Below are 14,115 nucleotides of genomic sequence, written 5' to 3'. Positions count from 1 at the left end.
ACTCAGGCTGGCCTTTAATAAATCGAGGTTCGCCACACACTTCACACTGCCGTCTACTCTCTCTGAAGCTATAAACTTCAAACAATCTTCCGCTCCCCCTCTCTCTACACCTGTGCACACCTGTTGTCTGTGACATTACAAGACTGCTGTAATCAACCGGTAGTCAAAGCAGTAAAGTTCGGACCTAAGAAGGTCATTCACTCTCAATTTTCACCACACAGTCGGTTACATTCTGAAGCGATGTGAACCTGGGGATGAACGAGCGGATGTCACCTCCCATGTCACCCCAAGAGTAGGCCATTGTCTCTCTTCGTAACTGAAACGCCACAGGTGAAGAAACTGACGTTTAGTAGCTCAGCACCTTTGACCTCGGGGTACCGTATACCTCTGGGGGTTAAGCTCGCCTGTTGCTCCATCAGCCACAGTGCCCAGCGCGACAACAAATGAATGACGAGCAGGTTGTCTCAGTTTAATAAAACACCATAGCACTCTAAGATGTCATACACCAGCCCCTCCTCCGTCAATGACAGGCTGCTAACGACGAGTTGCAGTTGTGTGAAAGAGGAGATTAGGGCTAGAGGTGGGAGGTTGGTGGGGAACGGAAGGCAGAAGAAGGGCTTTCGGAGCGTTGACGATTGTTTTTTACACTCATCCATCAAAAGCGGTTTATATTTCTTTTTAACAGGTTGGAGTGGGTGGATCTCTGTCCCCTCTACCTTCTCTTTAAACGAATGAGTGAACGAGAGAGAAAAAGAGAACGTGAACTAAAGAGAGGAGAGAGCTAAAACCTCAGGCCAAGTGCACCTGAGTGTGCCGGTATGTTCACCACCGCCACCACCACCCTTTATCCCTTAAAAAAAACCAGCAAGCCATATTTACAATGCTACTAATGAGGGAGAACAGCGAATACACATAACAAGGTACAGTTTCAATGTACTTCAAAGCGACCAAGGAGATGCTGCTACAATATTTCAAGGCAGCCATTAATCATTGCATCGAGAATTAACATGAGTACATTTTAATGACAAGCTTGAGACACTCCAGTCTTATAATAAAACGAGCATTATGATATCGGCCAACAAGCATACATTGTGTGGTATTTATAGTAAATCCCGTACATATTTCACCTCTTAATTATCAAGTGGTACTAAGCCCCCCTTCTGTACACTGAAGTCTCTCAATCCACCATTTGTCGTGTGTCTGATTTCGAGGTCGAGTGTAAAACTCACGCACGCGGCTTCATACAGAGACAGTGAATCATCTTCCGCTGGTGATCAGGACTGAGGCTCCTTCAGACGACCGCACGTGCTGGTCACTTGCTGTTTGAATAAGTAAGTACACAGTGTAGAAGCTGCACCACGGACCTGAAGTCTGTGCTCCTCACAGCGGGAAGGAAACACCACAAACAAGGCAGCTTACCGGCTTTCCCGTACTCACCGATTAAAGGCTGCACGGGGCACTGTTTTAGTCATGATAAGAAGTCTTGAAAGTGTTGGGTGGTGTATGGACGGGATTTGAGCTAACTAATATAGTCGTTTAAATACAATGCTGGGAAAACATTATCCAGAGATGAGCAGTTCGTATATTGTTTGCTTACTGAGACAGGGAGCATAGACTGAACAAGACACCATCTCCATTGAGTCACGAGTTCGCCGTCCTGATGATACTCCTTCCCCTTTAATAACTTTCGGTGTGTAAAACGTACAACAACCATAAACACACTCACTCAGCATGTTTGTCATATAACTTAGGAAAGGTGGGTGGCCAAGATAGTGTTTGATGACATATTTCCCCTTCAATATGAGTCATGTTAAACCCACTCTCCTGACTAACCCTTAGAAGCCACAGGATGCAAAACTGGACTTGGGTCTATTGCTCTCCTCCGGAAGGAGCAGGCCACTCGGTGCGCGCACGCCATTCGCGTGCCCAAGGTGTGCCGACGTTTATTTTTGTCTGTAGATCAGCTGACCGAATAAAGACACCCGACGATGAAGAATGTATGTACGTGCCGAGGAAAAACTTGTGAAGAAAAATTATCACAATCAGCTTGCCTACTCCCACCAAAAGCATCATTCGTAGTCTCGGTAACCGAGAATTTGTCCTCTTATTTTTTTTTTTTTCTTGTTTTTTATACACTTGCTACGTAGTGAGAGGTAGTTGCGACAGAAGGTGTAGCAGTGCCTACCCCAGTCCACAGCTTCGCGTTAAAGCTGAGCTGCAAAGAGCCCAGTAAACATACATTAAATATACGGACCGGATATAGAAGCCTACCGACAGTGATGAAACTCTAGCTCAAGCAGACACGAAACTGTCCAAGGCCATCTCCTGAGAAACAAAGCGCATTATTCAGCAACAATAACAACAAACATGGCCAACCCGACAGTCACGCCTGGGAGAAGCAAACTCGTTTACATCAGACAATCCCCTTCCCCCTTTCACTGTCTGTACCAACATGTGGTTATCGTCATACACAAACGCGGTAATTACAGTTTCAGTCAACGGTCGTGAACAATACACGTCTAAATACTTCCTCAGGAAAACGTAAAGACAGTTTTAAGTGTATAACTCTCAGCGACATCCCCTTTAACTTCACAAATTAACTCGCTCAACGTCTTAAACCGACCGGACAGCTCGTTTTGTGAGCCACAGGCTGCTAGTAAATGTCACAAGCATTTAGAAAGGTCACGAAACCACAAAACTTTCAAGCATCGGTTAGTGCCTGCCTCCCGTCGAATCCTTTTGCTGGTTTCTCGACGTAAGTCGTCAGTAAATATTATTTTTAAAAATTAGAAAAAGGACGAGAGATCAAATGCTTAAAGAAGAAATTCAAAGAGCTGCTTCGTCTTGCACTTTGGCAATTGCCTGGTGATTCCAAAGTAAACTGTCGGCTCCTTAGTTGAAGTGTCGCGGAGGAAGGCTGCCCCGTGTTGTTAGCCGGGTGGGAGAGAAAGGCTGGGATGCGGCAACATGCAGCTGATTGTCAGTCAGTTTGCACAAAATGTTTTTGCAACCTGTGAGCACTTGTCATCAGCTGGCTGTCAGGACAAGTACATGAAATAATCCCGATCTGGAATGTCATTTTAGGAACACTACCCTCTCTTGGTATACAAGCTCGCTTTCTCCTCCTCCCCACCCCATTCTCTCTCTCTGCCCGAAATTGGGAAACTGTGACAAGTAGATTGCATACACAGGAAGGAAGAACTAGATTCCCCATCGCAGATGACAGCTGAAAGTTAAAGGGGGAGGGCAAGGTTCCCAAAGGGACAATCGACATACCTGAAGTATGCATGAAATGTAAAACTTTTATGTAAAAGTCTATAGTAATGTTTGCCTTAAATAAATACAAGTCGTTAATTTTATTTCAGGTCAGGTCAGGTCAGTCCCATGCCCGGTCCGGGCGTAGGGGGGACCGTCCGGCAGCAGCAACAGACAGAATTTTCCACCCGGTCCTGTCTTGAGCAGATGAGAGCAGGTCTGGCATCTCGCGTTCGGTCCATTCTTTAATGTTGGTGACCCAGCTTTTCCTCGGACGACCACGACGACGGCTCCCTTCGAGGGTTCCTTGTAGGATCGTCTTGGACAGGGTGTTGTGGCGGGTGACGTGACCGAACCAGGCGAGCTTGCGCCGCTTCACTGTTGCCAGAAGGGGCTCATGTGGGCCCACGAGAGAGGTTACGGTGCTCCGTACGTATGCGTTGGTCTTATGTTCGCGGTACGAGATGCGGAGCAGCCTTCTCAAGCACTTGTTCTCAAAGGCCTGGAGTTTCTTTTCCGTTGCGGCAAGCAGCGTCCAAGTCTCGCAGCCGTAGAGTAGGATTGACACTACGAGGGACTTGTACAGCCTGTGCTTGGTACTGAAGCTGATTGAGTTGCTTCGCCAGATCCTATCCAGCCTGGACATTGCGGATGTTGCCATACCAATCCTGATACGGATCTCTGCTGTACAGCAACCATCTCTAGTCAGGGTGGCACCCAAATACTTGAAGCTGTTGACCTCCTCCAGTTTCTGGCCGTTCATGACGATGTTGCTGCTGCTGTCGGTGGTGGAAATAATCATTACTTTGCTTTTTTCTGAGCTTATTTCCATGCCATAGGCCCCCGCTCGCCTGGAGAGTCTGTCCGTCAAATCCTGAAGTTCGTTGTTACTGCCTGCCATGAGGTCAATGTCATCTGCAAAGCGGAGGTTGCACAGGGGTCTGCCACCAATGGAGATTGAGGTAAGGTGGTTGTGGAGGGTGTCCTGCATGATTTTTTCAAGGAAGATGTTAAAAAGGATGGGAGAGAGTAGGCACCCTTGACGGACTTAATTTTATTTACAGTCCGCGTAAGATGTCACATACAAACCATGTGATAATTTTTTCCAGTATGTTCAAAATCGCTTGAGGCGAGGTGCCAAGAGAATGTTCCTGCCCAGGGTAACCTTATACAGCTACCTGAAGAAATATTCGTGGGAATATTGACTAAATCCCACTCAAAGAAAATGTGGCAGAACGACCGTTGCAATCAGGACAGTCGCACGCGTTGCGTGCCAACGGTTCACGCTCTTAACGGCGATCATCGTACTGCGCACCTGTGTTCTCACCATGCAGATAACACGAGGGCACATCGCGCTTACCTTTCGTTATGTACAAGCACATGTCACAACAAAATTCAAACTGTCCAGAACTACTTTCCTTGACTGGCATGTCCGTGAAACAAAGCTCTCTTCATCTATTAACTAATTAGGTCGCAAATACTGTACGTGTTTACAAACACAGCCATCCTGCATGTCGTCCTTTACTGGCATTTCTCTGTGTCAAGGTACGGTGTACGAGGTAATCGACGACAACAGGTGCGCATGGGAGACCTTTGACACACACACACGTGAAATATCGACTTCAGTAGCAAACTCAAGTGCCTCGATCGTAGTAATGATATATATACATCTATTTGTCAACTCCTGTTAATGGGAGAGTAACTTGAAAAGGGTGAAATTGATGACGGATACACTGAAAACTTCTGTTTACAATACACCACCCTACCTTGTAATTTGCAGGGGTGTACGATATCTTCCTGGTCAGTCGTCGTCGGCTCAATGGTGTAGATGGAACGAGCAACTGCTGCGACTGTCCACTCTCTAAGGTAGCGATGTTGGTAGAGTTCTCCATGTTCACAGCTTCATAGAAGCTTCACACAAGTCTATAGTCTCCGCCGCGCGCTCTGTCGCACTCAAAGCCACTGACCTGCTCCAGTGAGTTCAGACGAGTCGACTATTTCGAAACGGGGCGAGCAGCACAGCAACACAGCTGCACTTATTCAATAAACAAACATGGTGCAAGTAGTGCTGCACCGCAACGGGACGGAGGGGGAGTATTGGCGGGGAGCAGGGAGGGAGGAGTAGTGTCTGCGAACTGTATGTGTTGCGACACCTGCTTTATTTTGCTGTCGACTTGCGTAGGGGAGCAAAATGAACACAAAAGATTACATGCAGCCCCCAGTTTTTGCCCAACAGACACCAACAGCGGCAAATGAAAAGCAAACTCCATTGAAAAGTGCTTCCCCCTCCCACTCCATTCCCTGCACCATGCGCCTTAAGATAGGGAAGAAAGCTTTTCCTCCTTCCTTCGTGAGGGTTTTCCCCCTGCTTTATGAAGTATGACTCGCAGTCATAAAATGCTTTTTTATTTTAAAACCTCGTTTGTCTTGCGCATTCTCATAAAGTGTTTTCAGACAACAACCTCACATGTTGTGTATTGCGTATGTACGATTCGATCCGCTAGGGTTGGTTTAATAAAATAGAGTATTACATCCTGTAACTGAAGATCTGTCTGAAACAATTATTTGCATATTTTATATGCTTTTCTCTATATCAGCAAAATACTTCGCTGTGTGATATTTTATACTGACTTCTTTAATACATGTAATTATTTTACTTTGTAGGATAATTTACTCTCATGTTACAAGAGGATGTGTTCGTATTTATGTACGACACTTGATTACAGCGAAGAAAAGATTAGTCCAGAGCACTGAATGTTAAAATAAAAAAATCAACATCAGCCAACTAAGCCATAGCACAAATCTTCACATCAACAGTATTTGTTATTATTGTCTGTTAACCTCCTTGTCAATCGCCTGAGTGATGTCCCGACTTCCCGAACTGCTCCCCAGAAATCCTTTGCAAATATGCGAGAAGTGGCCGACTCGAGTACTTCCTTTTAATTAAAGAAACTAGCCGAGACACATAATGGATTTCGGTTTTGTAGAACAGTGTATTGTCTAGTGGCTTGTGTGCTGTCTAATAACATGGGCGGGGACTCGTTTGGGGCAGACATCAAACAGCGTTAATGCAGGAGAGTATGTTCAACCACATTTTCACAAAAAGCTTTGAAGACCGCAGGCTATGTATATGCACGAGCGCGCACTCAAAGGGGAGAGAGGCAAGAAGATAGGAGAAGGAAGATGGAGAAAGAGGATGGAGGGTACATGGGGAGGGTCGGAGAGAGAGAGTGTGGGAGAAATGTGATGACAACAAGAGGCCAACTGCGCGTACGCGTTGAGCTAGAGAGCTGAGGTGGAAAGACAACATGATGGAAGGTTATGTAGTTGTTTTTAAATGAATAACAGCATTGATATACCAACTGTGTTTAGGAAGGAACAGAAGGAAAAACTCTTCCCCTTAGCATTTTTAAATACCTTTCTACCTTTTTTATTTTTTCAACTGTATTCATTTGGGATATCACAGAAACAATCAAGGTGAAAAAGATCACCATCAACGACACACCCTCTTGACAGCTAAAACAATGCTTTCGCTCTTATTCTTGAAAAACGACCGAGATTCTGCGAGATTCCAACAACGCGCGGCACCGTAATCAGTAAACATGGAACCTCCACGCCAAAACTACGTATGTGTTAAGTCTAAAACAAAATAAAAGACTCACATCTTTTAAAATTAGATATTGATATGCACCACCTCCATCTCTTATAATCATTCTTTTGTTCTGCATGTTCTTGCTAAGCAGCGCCGTGCAATGTACATTCTGACATGCGCCAGCGACTGAGTTTTGAGACACTCTTCCAGGCACATCTTACCACTCTTTAGAATATGTTTACAGTATGATTTTTTTCCCCTCATGTACCTTGAAAACGCGGGTGTAGCAAGGGAGCCTATTCTTGACGATAAGGAAAGCAGAACTGACAAGGCTTCTCTCCCCATGACAGCCTAACGCTCCCTCTACCCGAGTGCTTGTCTCGGGATTTTTCCACTTTCCAGAACTTACAGAGTTGAATAAATACACATCTGAATATACAACATATTTGTAAACTTCGATTAATAAAATTCTATTTCTGCCCCACATTTGTTATAGCACTTTGAAGTCGTATTTCAAAATTTCTGCCGCCCCACCGTGACGTCATGGGCCTCTCAATCCGTCTCTGGTCTGCTGCTCCACAGAACCTCCCTGGCTGCTATTTTAGATTCTCACAACCGGGTGGCATTGATGCCCCACATCGTGCAGCCTCAGGTAACCTGTCTGCTACCTGGCGCCAACGTCAGGCCGTGACTACGGGATGGCCTCCATCGCTTTATCTGCTCTGCAGTGGTCTTGCCTTTGGCACCCTTCATAACAATGTCCGACCTCTCTCCTCCACACACACACCTGTTTGTGTGAACCGAGGGTGTGGTGAGGGGAGGGGAGAGGAAAAGTCTCCATCCTATACCAGGTGTGCAGTAGAGGAACCTTTTAGAGGAAATGTCGCTTGTTGCTTTGCTGTTTTTATTTTTTCCATCTAATTCCTGCCATTTGGTGGTATGTGGCAGTTCCAGAAATGGCGGCTGCTATCTCGGCAGCTAGATGATGAATTATCTGTCCTGATCGCTGGGTGACGATTGTGCTTGTCTTGATAAGCTGATGATCCGCGTGTATGGTGGACTGACTATCGAGTTTTCTTGCTATGTATGTGACTAAGGCAAATCCGCACACATTTGATATGACAGTCATGTTCAACTTGTCAAAAATAGTCACATATTGAGCAACATGTATGCTGTTGAGAAAATCTCTTGTCCCTGCTCAGTCCTGGAGTTTGTTCCTTTCGAGATATGTTCTGTTCAAATAAGTGATGAAAGAATTTTAAAAGTTAATATGGCTAGGATTTACTGATAGATTGATTTGCAATCGCAAACCCATGATACACAACCTTAGAAATTTAAAACTGGCAAGCTCCATTTTTTTACAGTTTTTGGAGCAAAATGCCACAGACATAAAAAATCAGGAACTGTTCTCCAAAAACCTTCTTCCACCTTATGATGTCCTCCAAATGAGTGTTAATTTAGCTTATATGAAGATAATCTGCTTTCGAAAAATATGTTAAGTGATAGTGATGCGATAGCTCAAACATTTGAAAAGCAAATGTTTCCCAAAACATCGACGCCATGCGATGAACTAGCACGTTTATGCCAACTGGGGTGAAATAGAGGGGTAAAAAAAAGTGTATGTGGGTATGTGCGTGCGCGTGCGCGATGGCATGAACATCTGGTTTGGAGGAAGTGCCGAGGGCACACATCAAGACAAACAGCTGAGCGTTGCGCGCACCACGTGAGCAAACAAGTAACGCCACCACCATACTGCTCTGCAGAAACATAGGAAGACTGTGCACAACGTTCACGTAGCCTGGGCTCGCACACTTAATACCAGTAGAACGTAAAAGCTTGAGCCCCGTCATTGTTTTGTTCTCTCTCTTTCTTTCTCTCAGCTCTTGATTATATACATCATTCTCGCTCTCATTAGTCTTTCTTTCTCGCTTACATTCATACCTCTCTCTGACATACCTCAGTCACCCACTCTCTTTCGTGCATGCATACCTTTTTCTTATACTCTGTCTCTTGCATACATCCCTTTCATTTTTGCATGCGTACAGCAGTCCACCTCTCAGGTTCTCTGTGACACTGTGTATGCGCTTGTGCAGGCTTTCATGAATGATGTATTATACCAGGACAGAAACCAAATATCTTGGTCCTTATGAGTCAGTGCCACCCGAGCTCTTTGTCTGCACCGCCTGGCCGGGATCGATACCCACTCTCTCTCTCCCGTCCTTGCCAGCAAGCACACGGCGCTCCAGAGGCTGCGCTGGGCACGAGACGCCAAAGAACCTGGCTCTCCGGTCTCCATCGACATCAGTACAAGTTCAAGGCCCCGTGCGGCCAACAGCTAAAGATTTACATAGGAGTCTTCCAGACACATCGAGGCCTGCAATAGCAGTAGGCTGTGCACTCAAAACAAAGTTTCTCTTTCCAAATTTTATCCTTTTCCAGATTTGTATCTATTGCCTTGTATCACTGTATCTATTGCCTTGTATCACTGATATTCACTGGTCTGGCGGGATAAAGCAAGGACAGAGATGTTATCTAGACTTTCTTAATTTATGATGTAATTGTAATAGAAATAAATATTTCATAGTTTCACGAAATGTTGAAGCGGTGTGTACAAAACATAAAAGAACAGTAGGAAGGGGGCAAAGCAAGTAAGAAGCTAGCACTTGTTTGAAAATTATATTTAACAGGAACCCAGCTCATGGAGAAGGTGGAAGGTGAAGCCTGGGTGGAGGAAGCTAAAAGGGAATGTTTAGCTATCTACAGCACACAACTGCGGATCCTCCCAACTTGCTTTACACAGTAAAAAAAAATTCCACGAATATACAATACATCTAAGACATAAGGGAGTGACAAAAATGGAGGGAAAATTGCTAGGGAATGCGGTGACATTTCTTCAAGGAAAAAAATGCTCACCTCAGTAAACACATACATGTATATGATAGAAAGACTAGAAGACTGATTAACTGATCGATCGACCATCGACTGGCTGATGACCTAGTCAAGAGAGATCGATTCAATGATGTGAATGATCAAATATTCTACAAGAGAAGACCGTATGAATAAAAAAATTCTTCTGTTGACTGCCGATATTTTGTTGACACTCCTTCATACTGCATTCACAAACAGTTTCAAGTTTAATGTTGATCTGAAAAAAGTGTCGCCGGAAATGTTAAAAAAAGGAAATAATTTTTTAACAGACATGCACAAAATTACATCTGCCAGTAAGTGTTAGCAAAGTTTTAGGAGAAGAGGTACGAAAGAACCAAAAAAAAGAAAAAGGGTTATGTGTAGGAGTGTGCCCTTTTGACCCGGAAAAGAGAGAGGATGTGGTAGCATCACAGAAAGAGCAAAGTTTACTTGCAGACACCGATACAGTTGACATTAAAGTGCCAGCACTGGGCGCCGGGGTAGTGCTCTGTGGGTACCGTTTACAACCATAAATACATGGTGGAACTGCCCGAGGCCAGGCGATAAAAAAGAAGTCTGGTAAATTTCGCCGAACCATACCACGATCTCCACAAGGCCGGATTGTAGGGAAAGAAGAAGAAGGGGGAAAAAAATGGAAAAAGCTGGGGGAGGGCAGAAGACACAGACAGTGTGGAAACCACTGTGCAAGTTAACTGGCTTTTAAAAAAAAAATCACCGTTCTTCTTTATTCGTCAACGTTTTCGCTCTGTCCAAGAAATAAGCACTAAATGCACATATTCCTTTTTTCAGGTAACTTAGTTTCACTGGGTCGCCATGTAGTTAGCTCTTTCTGAACAAAAAAGCGAGAAAGGAATAGAGAGATGGAAAATAAAGAAGAGAAAAGATGGGTGGGCAAAGACAGCACACTTAAATGGAAGCTGGAAAAGAAGGGCAGAAAAAGATGAGACGCGTGGGTAAACATCCGAACGGAAAGAGAAGGCTGAAAAGAAGACGAAGGGACTGACAGACACTAGAATGAAGGAGGGTAGGCGGTAGGCGGTGGGGGGGGGGGGGACAAGACTGTAACACAAACACACACACGTACGCAAGCATGCAACGTTCACCAAAGATCTTAAATTTTGTCTTCTTGCCACTAGTTAGACGATACAATTTTTCAAACTAATTCTCAATCGCCTCGTTCTGACAACCCGTGGCTCGAGCCCCACGTCTGTTTTCAGCTTATTTATGAGATAATTGAAACACAAAGCAGGCACGGGTACCGCCGCACGTCCACCGGTGACTAATCTCGTTTGTTAAGTGTGGGTACGTAATGGATTTATGAGGAGAACCATTTGGCTACCATCAGCTGCAGGCTGGAGCGAGAGTGAGGGAGGGATAGAGATGAGGGAGTGGGGAAGATGAAAGCACTCTGTACTCCAGGCCTGACCACAATCATGAGTCACAAACGAAGTGCTGATTTATGCAAACACTAAACTAAGTTTTAGAGCTCCTGCTTGCTTGATCTTACCAAGAAAGAGTGAAAATTACGGAAATGGAGGGCAAAGTGGGAGGAAAATTTATCTACTTTAGTGTGGTCATAATTCAGCATATAGTGTCAGCTATTAATTTTGTTCCTAATGCGCTGCTTTTAAGAAGTTGTTTACGGTCAATAATGTAATCTGGCACCGACGACTTTTCGACATAATACTAAATCCTAACCAAAGCCTGTTTGAAAATTCTTTGTTGGCATCAGAATTCTGCGTCCTTATCGTGATTTAAACGACGCAGGGCAGCCAGACACGCAGAGAGAGCCGCGAGCATGTTTGCTGCTTTCTCGACTCGTTACCTGTCAGGCACCATCGCTGATTATGACTGCGCGGTATTTCGCGAGATTCCGAGATAACGGGACCGTGGTAATCTCACCTGCTAAATTAAGGCCGCGATATGCACCTAGCATGTTATTGCCATAGGCGATGATGTTACTAAGTAGCTCTTTCCTCTCAATGTCGTCTGCATGTCAGACTGCTAATCTGTACATGACTCATTGCTCCCAAACTGCTTGGCTTCCTTCCCCACCTCACCCCCAACTTTCCTTTCTGAGCTTGGGCTTCCGCTTTCTGACAATGGCTTGTGCCAGGTTCTGTTAGTGTGTTCTCTTTCGGTTATTAGCTGCGAGCCGATGACGATGGCGAGGAGAGCGTGAAATTGTTCGCGTGCGTGGGAAACTGCACCTGGCGAGCATGTCTACACAAACAGGAACAAATAAACTTGACACGTACATGGGCAATCATTTTAAGGATATATATGTCTCAGAAGATCAGACACGAATCGGCTCTTTAATAATGTGACCTGCATTTTCTCTGTTCAACATCACATTAATAAGGGATTTCAAAAGTGCCGAACTCACCCGACGTTCCAACTGAAAGGAAAAGAAGATGAGTTGGACAAAGAAAGAGAGAGGGAGATGCGGAAAGGGGCAGTGAAGGGCTGACTTACCTCGCCACTCGCGACTTTTTCTGTGCTCTGTGATCTCTCCGATCTCTCCGATAATGCACCTGCAACGAAAACCACACGAAATAATCGCTAGTATACCGTATCACATTCACACGTACAACCTAATAATTGGTATAAAATTTAGATTATATTTGCAATTTTCTTTACTAAGGTATCACTTTCAGTTTTATTTTGAGCCATATTTCAATGTGATTGACAAATAAGCAAAATCCTTTTCAAACACACACACGTACACATACAATCTAAACTTCAACACACAGCAGATAACAAGCATATACACTAACACATAAACAGTGTTGTTAAAATAGTAAAAATTATCCTGACACACGCGAAGGCTACTTCGCACAGCTAAATTACTGCTACCTTCTCTCATTACCTAACCCTCACCCTTGACACACACACCTTTCTAAAACTATATCAACGACCAAAGAGTTAGAGGGGAAGCCGGTAAAATCGTCCATCAACGGAGTGTCTGACAGACCTGCATTCCGCCCAGCTGGACAAGATACATCATAACTAGCCGCACGAGGAGATACAGAGGAAACGCCTGTTGCCTAAAAATTACACAAAGACAGTTTACATACTGACATCCGCATTCGGGTCTAGCAGACCATATATTTCCTGTCACCGGTGCTCGGTGTGTTTACAGAAAGCCGCAGTCGAGTTACATCTCCCGGGACAATCCAACGAGTGCATTTTGTTTAAGTTCTCACCTGTCAAACGTCGTCTGTAAAACATCCATAGAAAGTAATCCGTTAAAATATCAACTGCTCAGCCGAATAAATAAGGATGAGTACTGAAAATGTATACATCCTCTCCAAAATCAGAAGTGGTCAGTTGTTAGGTCGGTTACAAAAAGTACTGCTGTGAGCTCTGATAAGGTGAGGACTAAGATTTAAGATTTCCGTTTACAACCCTCTAATTACTATTCAGTATCGACTCTTGTCCCCTCGCTCGTACGTAGGCGAACCAAGCGGCAGCATTCTTTTGTTGCACGAAAGAGTTCAGGGACCTCGGCAAATCACAAACAAAAAGCTGGCGGCCAATAAAGACGCCAGCGGTGGAGCTGTGTAAACAACTGCCGACATTGACCGTTTGATGCGGGGAAACGATTTTGCTCAAAGGCAAAGGCTGGAGACAGAACAGAAGGCAATATCATTGTAGTGGAGGTTCATCAGTCAGTATACCTGTCTCAACGAAAAGACGCTAATGCCAGAAAGAAATAAACAAAAATGTTGTAATAATAAGCAAAACGTGTTTGAAAGTCTGGAAAAAGCTGTTGGCCTAGCATCTGCTCGTCGGCTGAACAGCTGAAGGACTTGATGCATCACAAAGAAAAAGAAAAATAGTAATAACCAGTCGAGTTCTAGGAATAAATTCATAATCAAGAGCAAAATGAAGAGTTTTCAAATATTCGTCTGTTCCTTAAGCAGCATAAGGTAAATAAAAGCCAAGCACGTGGAATAACACGATTCACCACTCTCGTCTGCTCATCTGTCAACTATATTGAAGTGGAGTATGAACAAGGGGAGAAATGAGGGCCAAAGAGAAGCCAAGAGAGAAAAATGACAATTCTTTATTTAGGAGGGTGACAGAATAAGCAAAAGTTATGCTTTTTCCCATCTAACCTTCAATCTAAACTACTTTATTACAAAACAAAGACATTTAAAAGAGGGACAACAGGTATATGTATAAAGATGGGGATCGATATTTGATTCGACAGGGATTTTGAACTATGAATAAGTAATATTTGATGCATGATCTTTTTTTATTGTTAGTAATTGGTGTTTACTTTGGGTGGGAGGCCTCTGCTTTGTGATGCGCGAGTGCGGACGCTCACTGTCAAC

At 44.3% G+C, this 14,115-nt stretch overlaps 1 protein-coding gene across 2 annotated transcripts in view; it reads right to left on the bottom strand.

Moving 5' to 3' along the window:
* LOC112562299 (septin-2-like) overlaps positions 1–14,115 on the bottom strand; it is a 37,316-nt gene that overhangs the window by 18,179 nt on the left and 5,022 nt on the right. The window contains exon 2 of one of the 2 annotated variants that reach the window (XM_025235465.1): positions 12,251–12,309. In XM_025235465.1, the coding sequence (XP_025091250.1) occupies positions 12,251–12,309 (59 nt within the window). Of the gene's footprint in view, positions 1–5,021; positions 5,265–12,250; positions 12,310–14,115 lie in introns of those variants that run through there. The other variant, XM_025235464.1, reaches the window with a different exon arrangement.

This window comes from Pomacea canaliculata, linkage group LG4 (genome assembly GCF_003073045.1).
Source record: "Pomacea canaliculata isolate SZHN2017 linkage group LG4, ASM307304v1, whole genome shotgun sequence".
In the NCBI taxonomy this organism is placed as follows: domain Eukaryota; kingdom Metazoa; phylum Mollusca; class Gastropoda; order Architaenioglossa; family Ampullariidae; genus Pomacea; species Pomacea canaliculata.
This window is presented reverse-complemented; position numbering and strand designations above follow the sequence as displayed.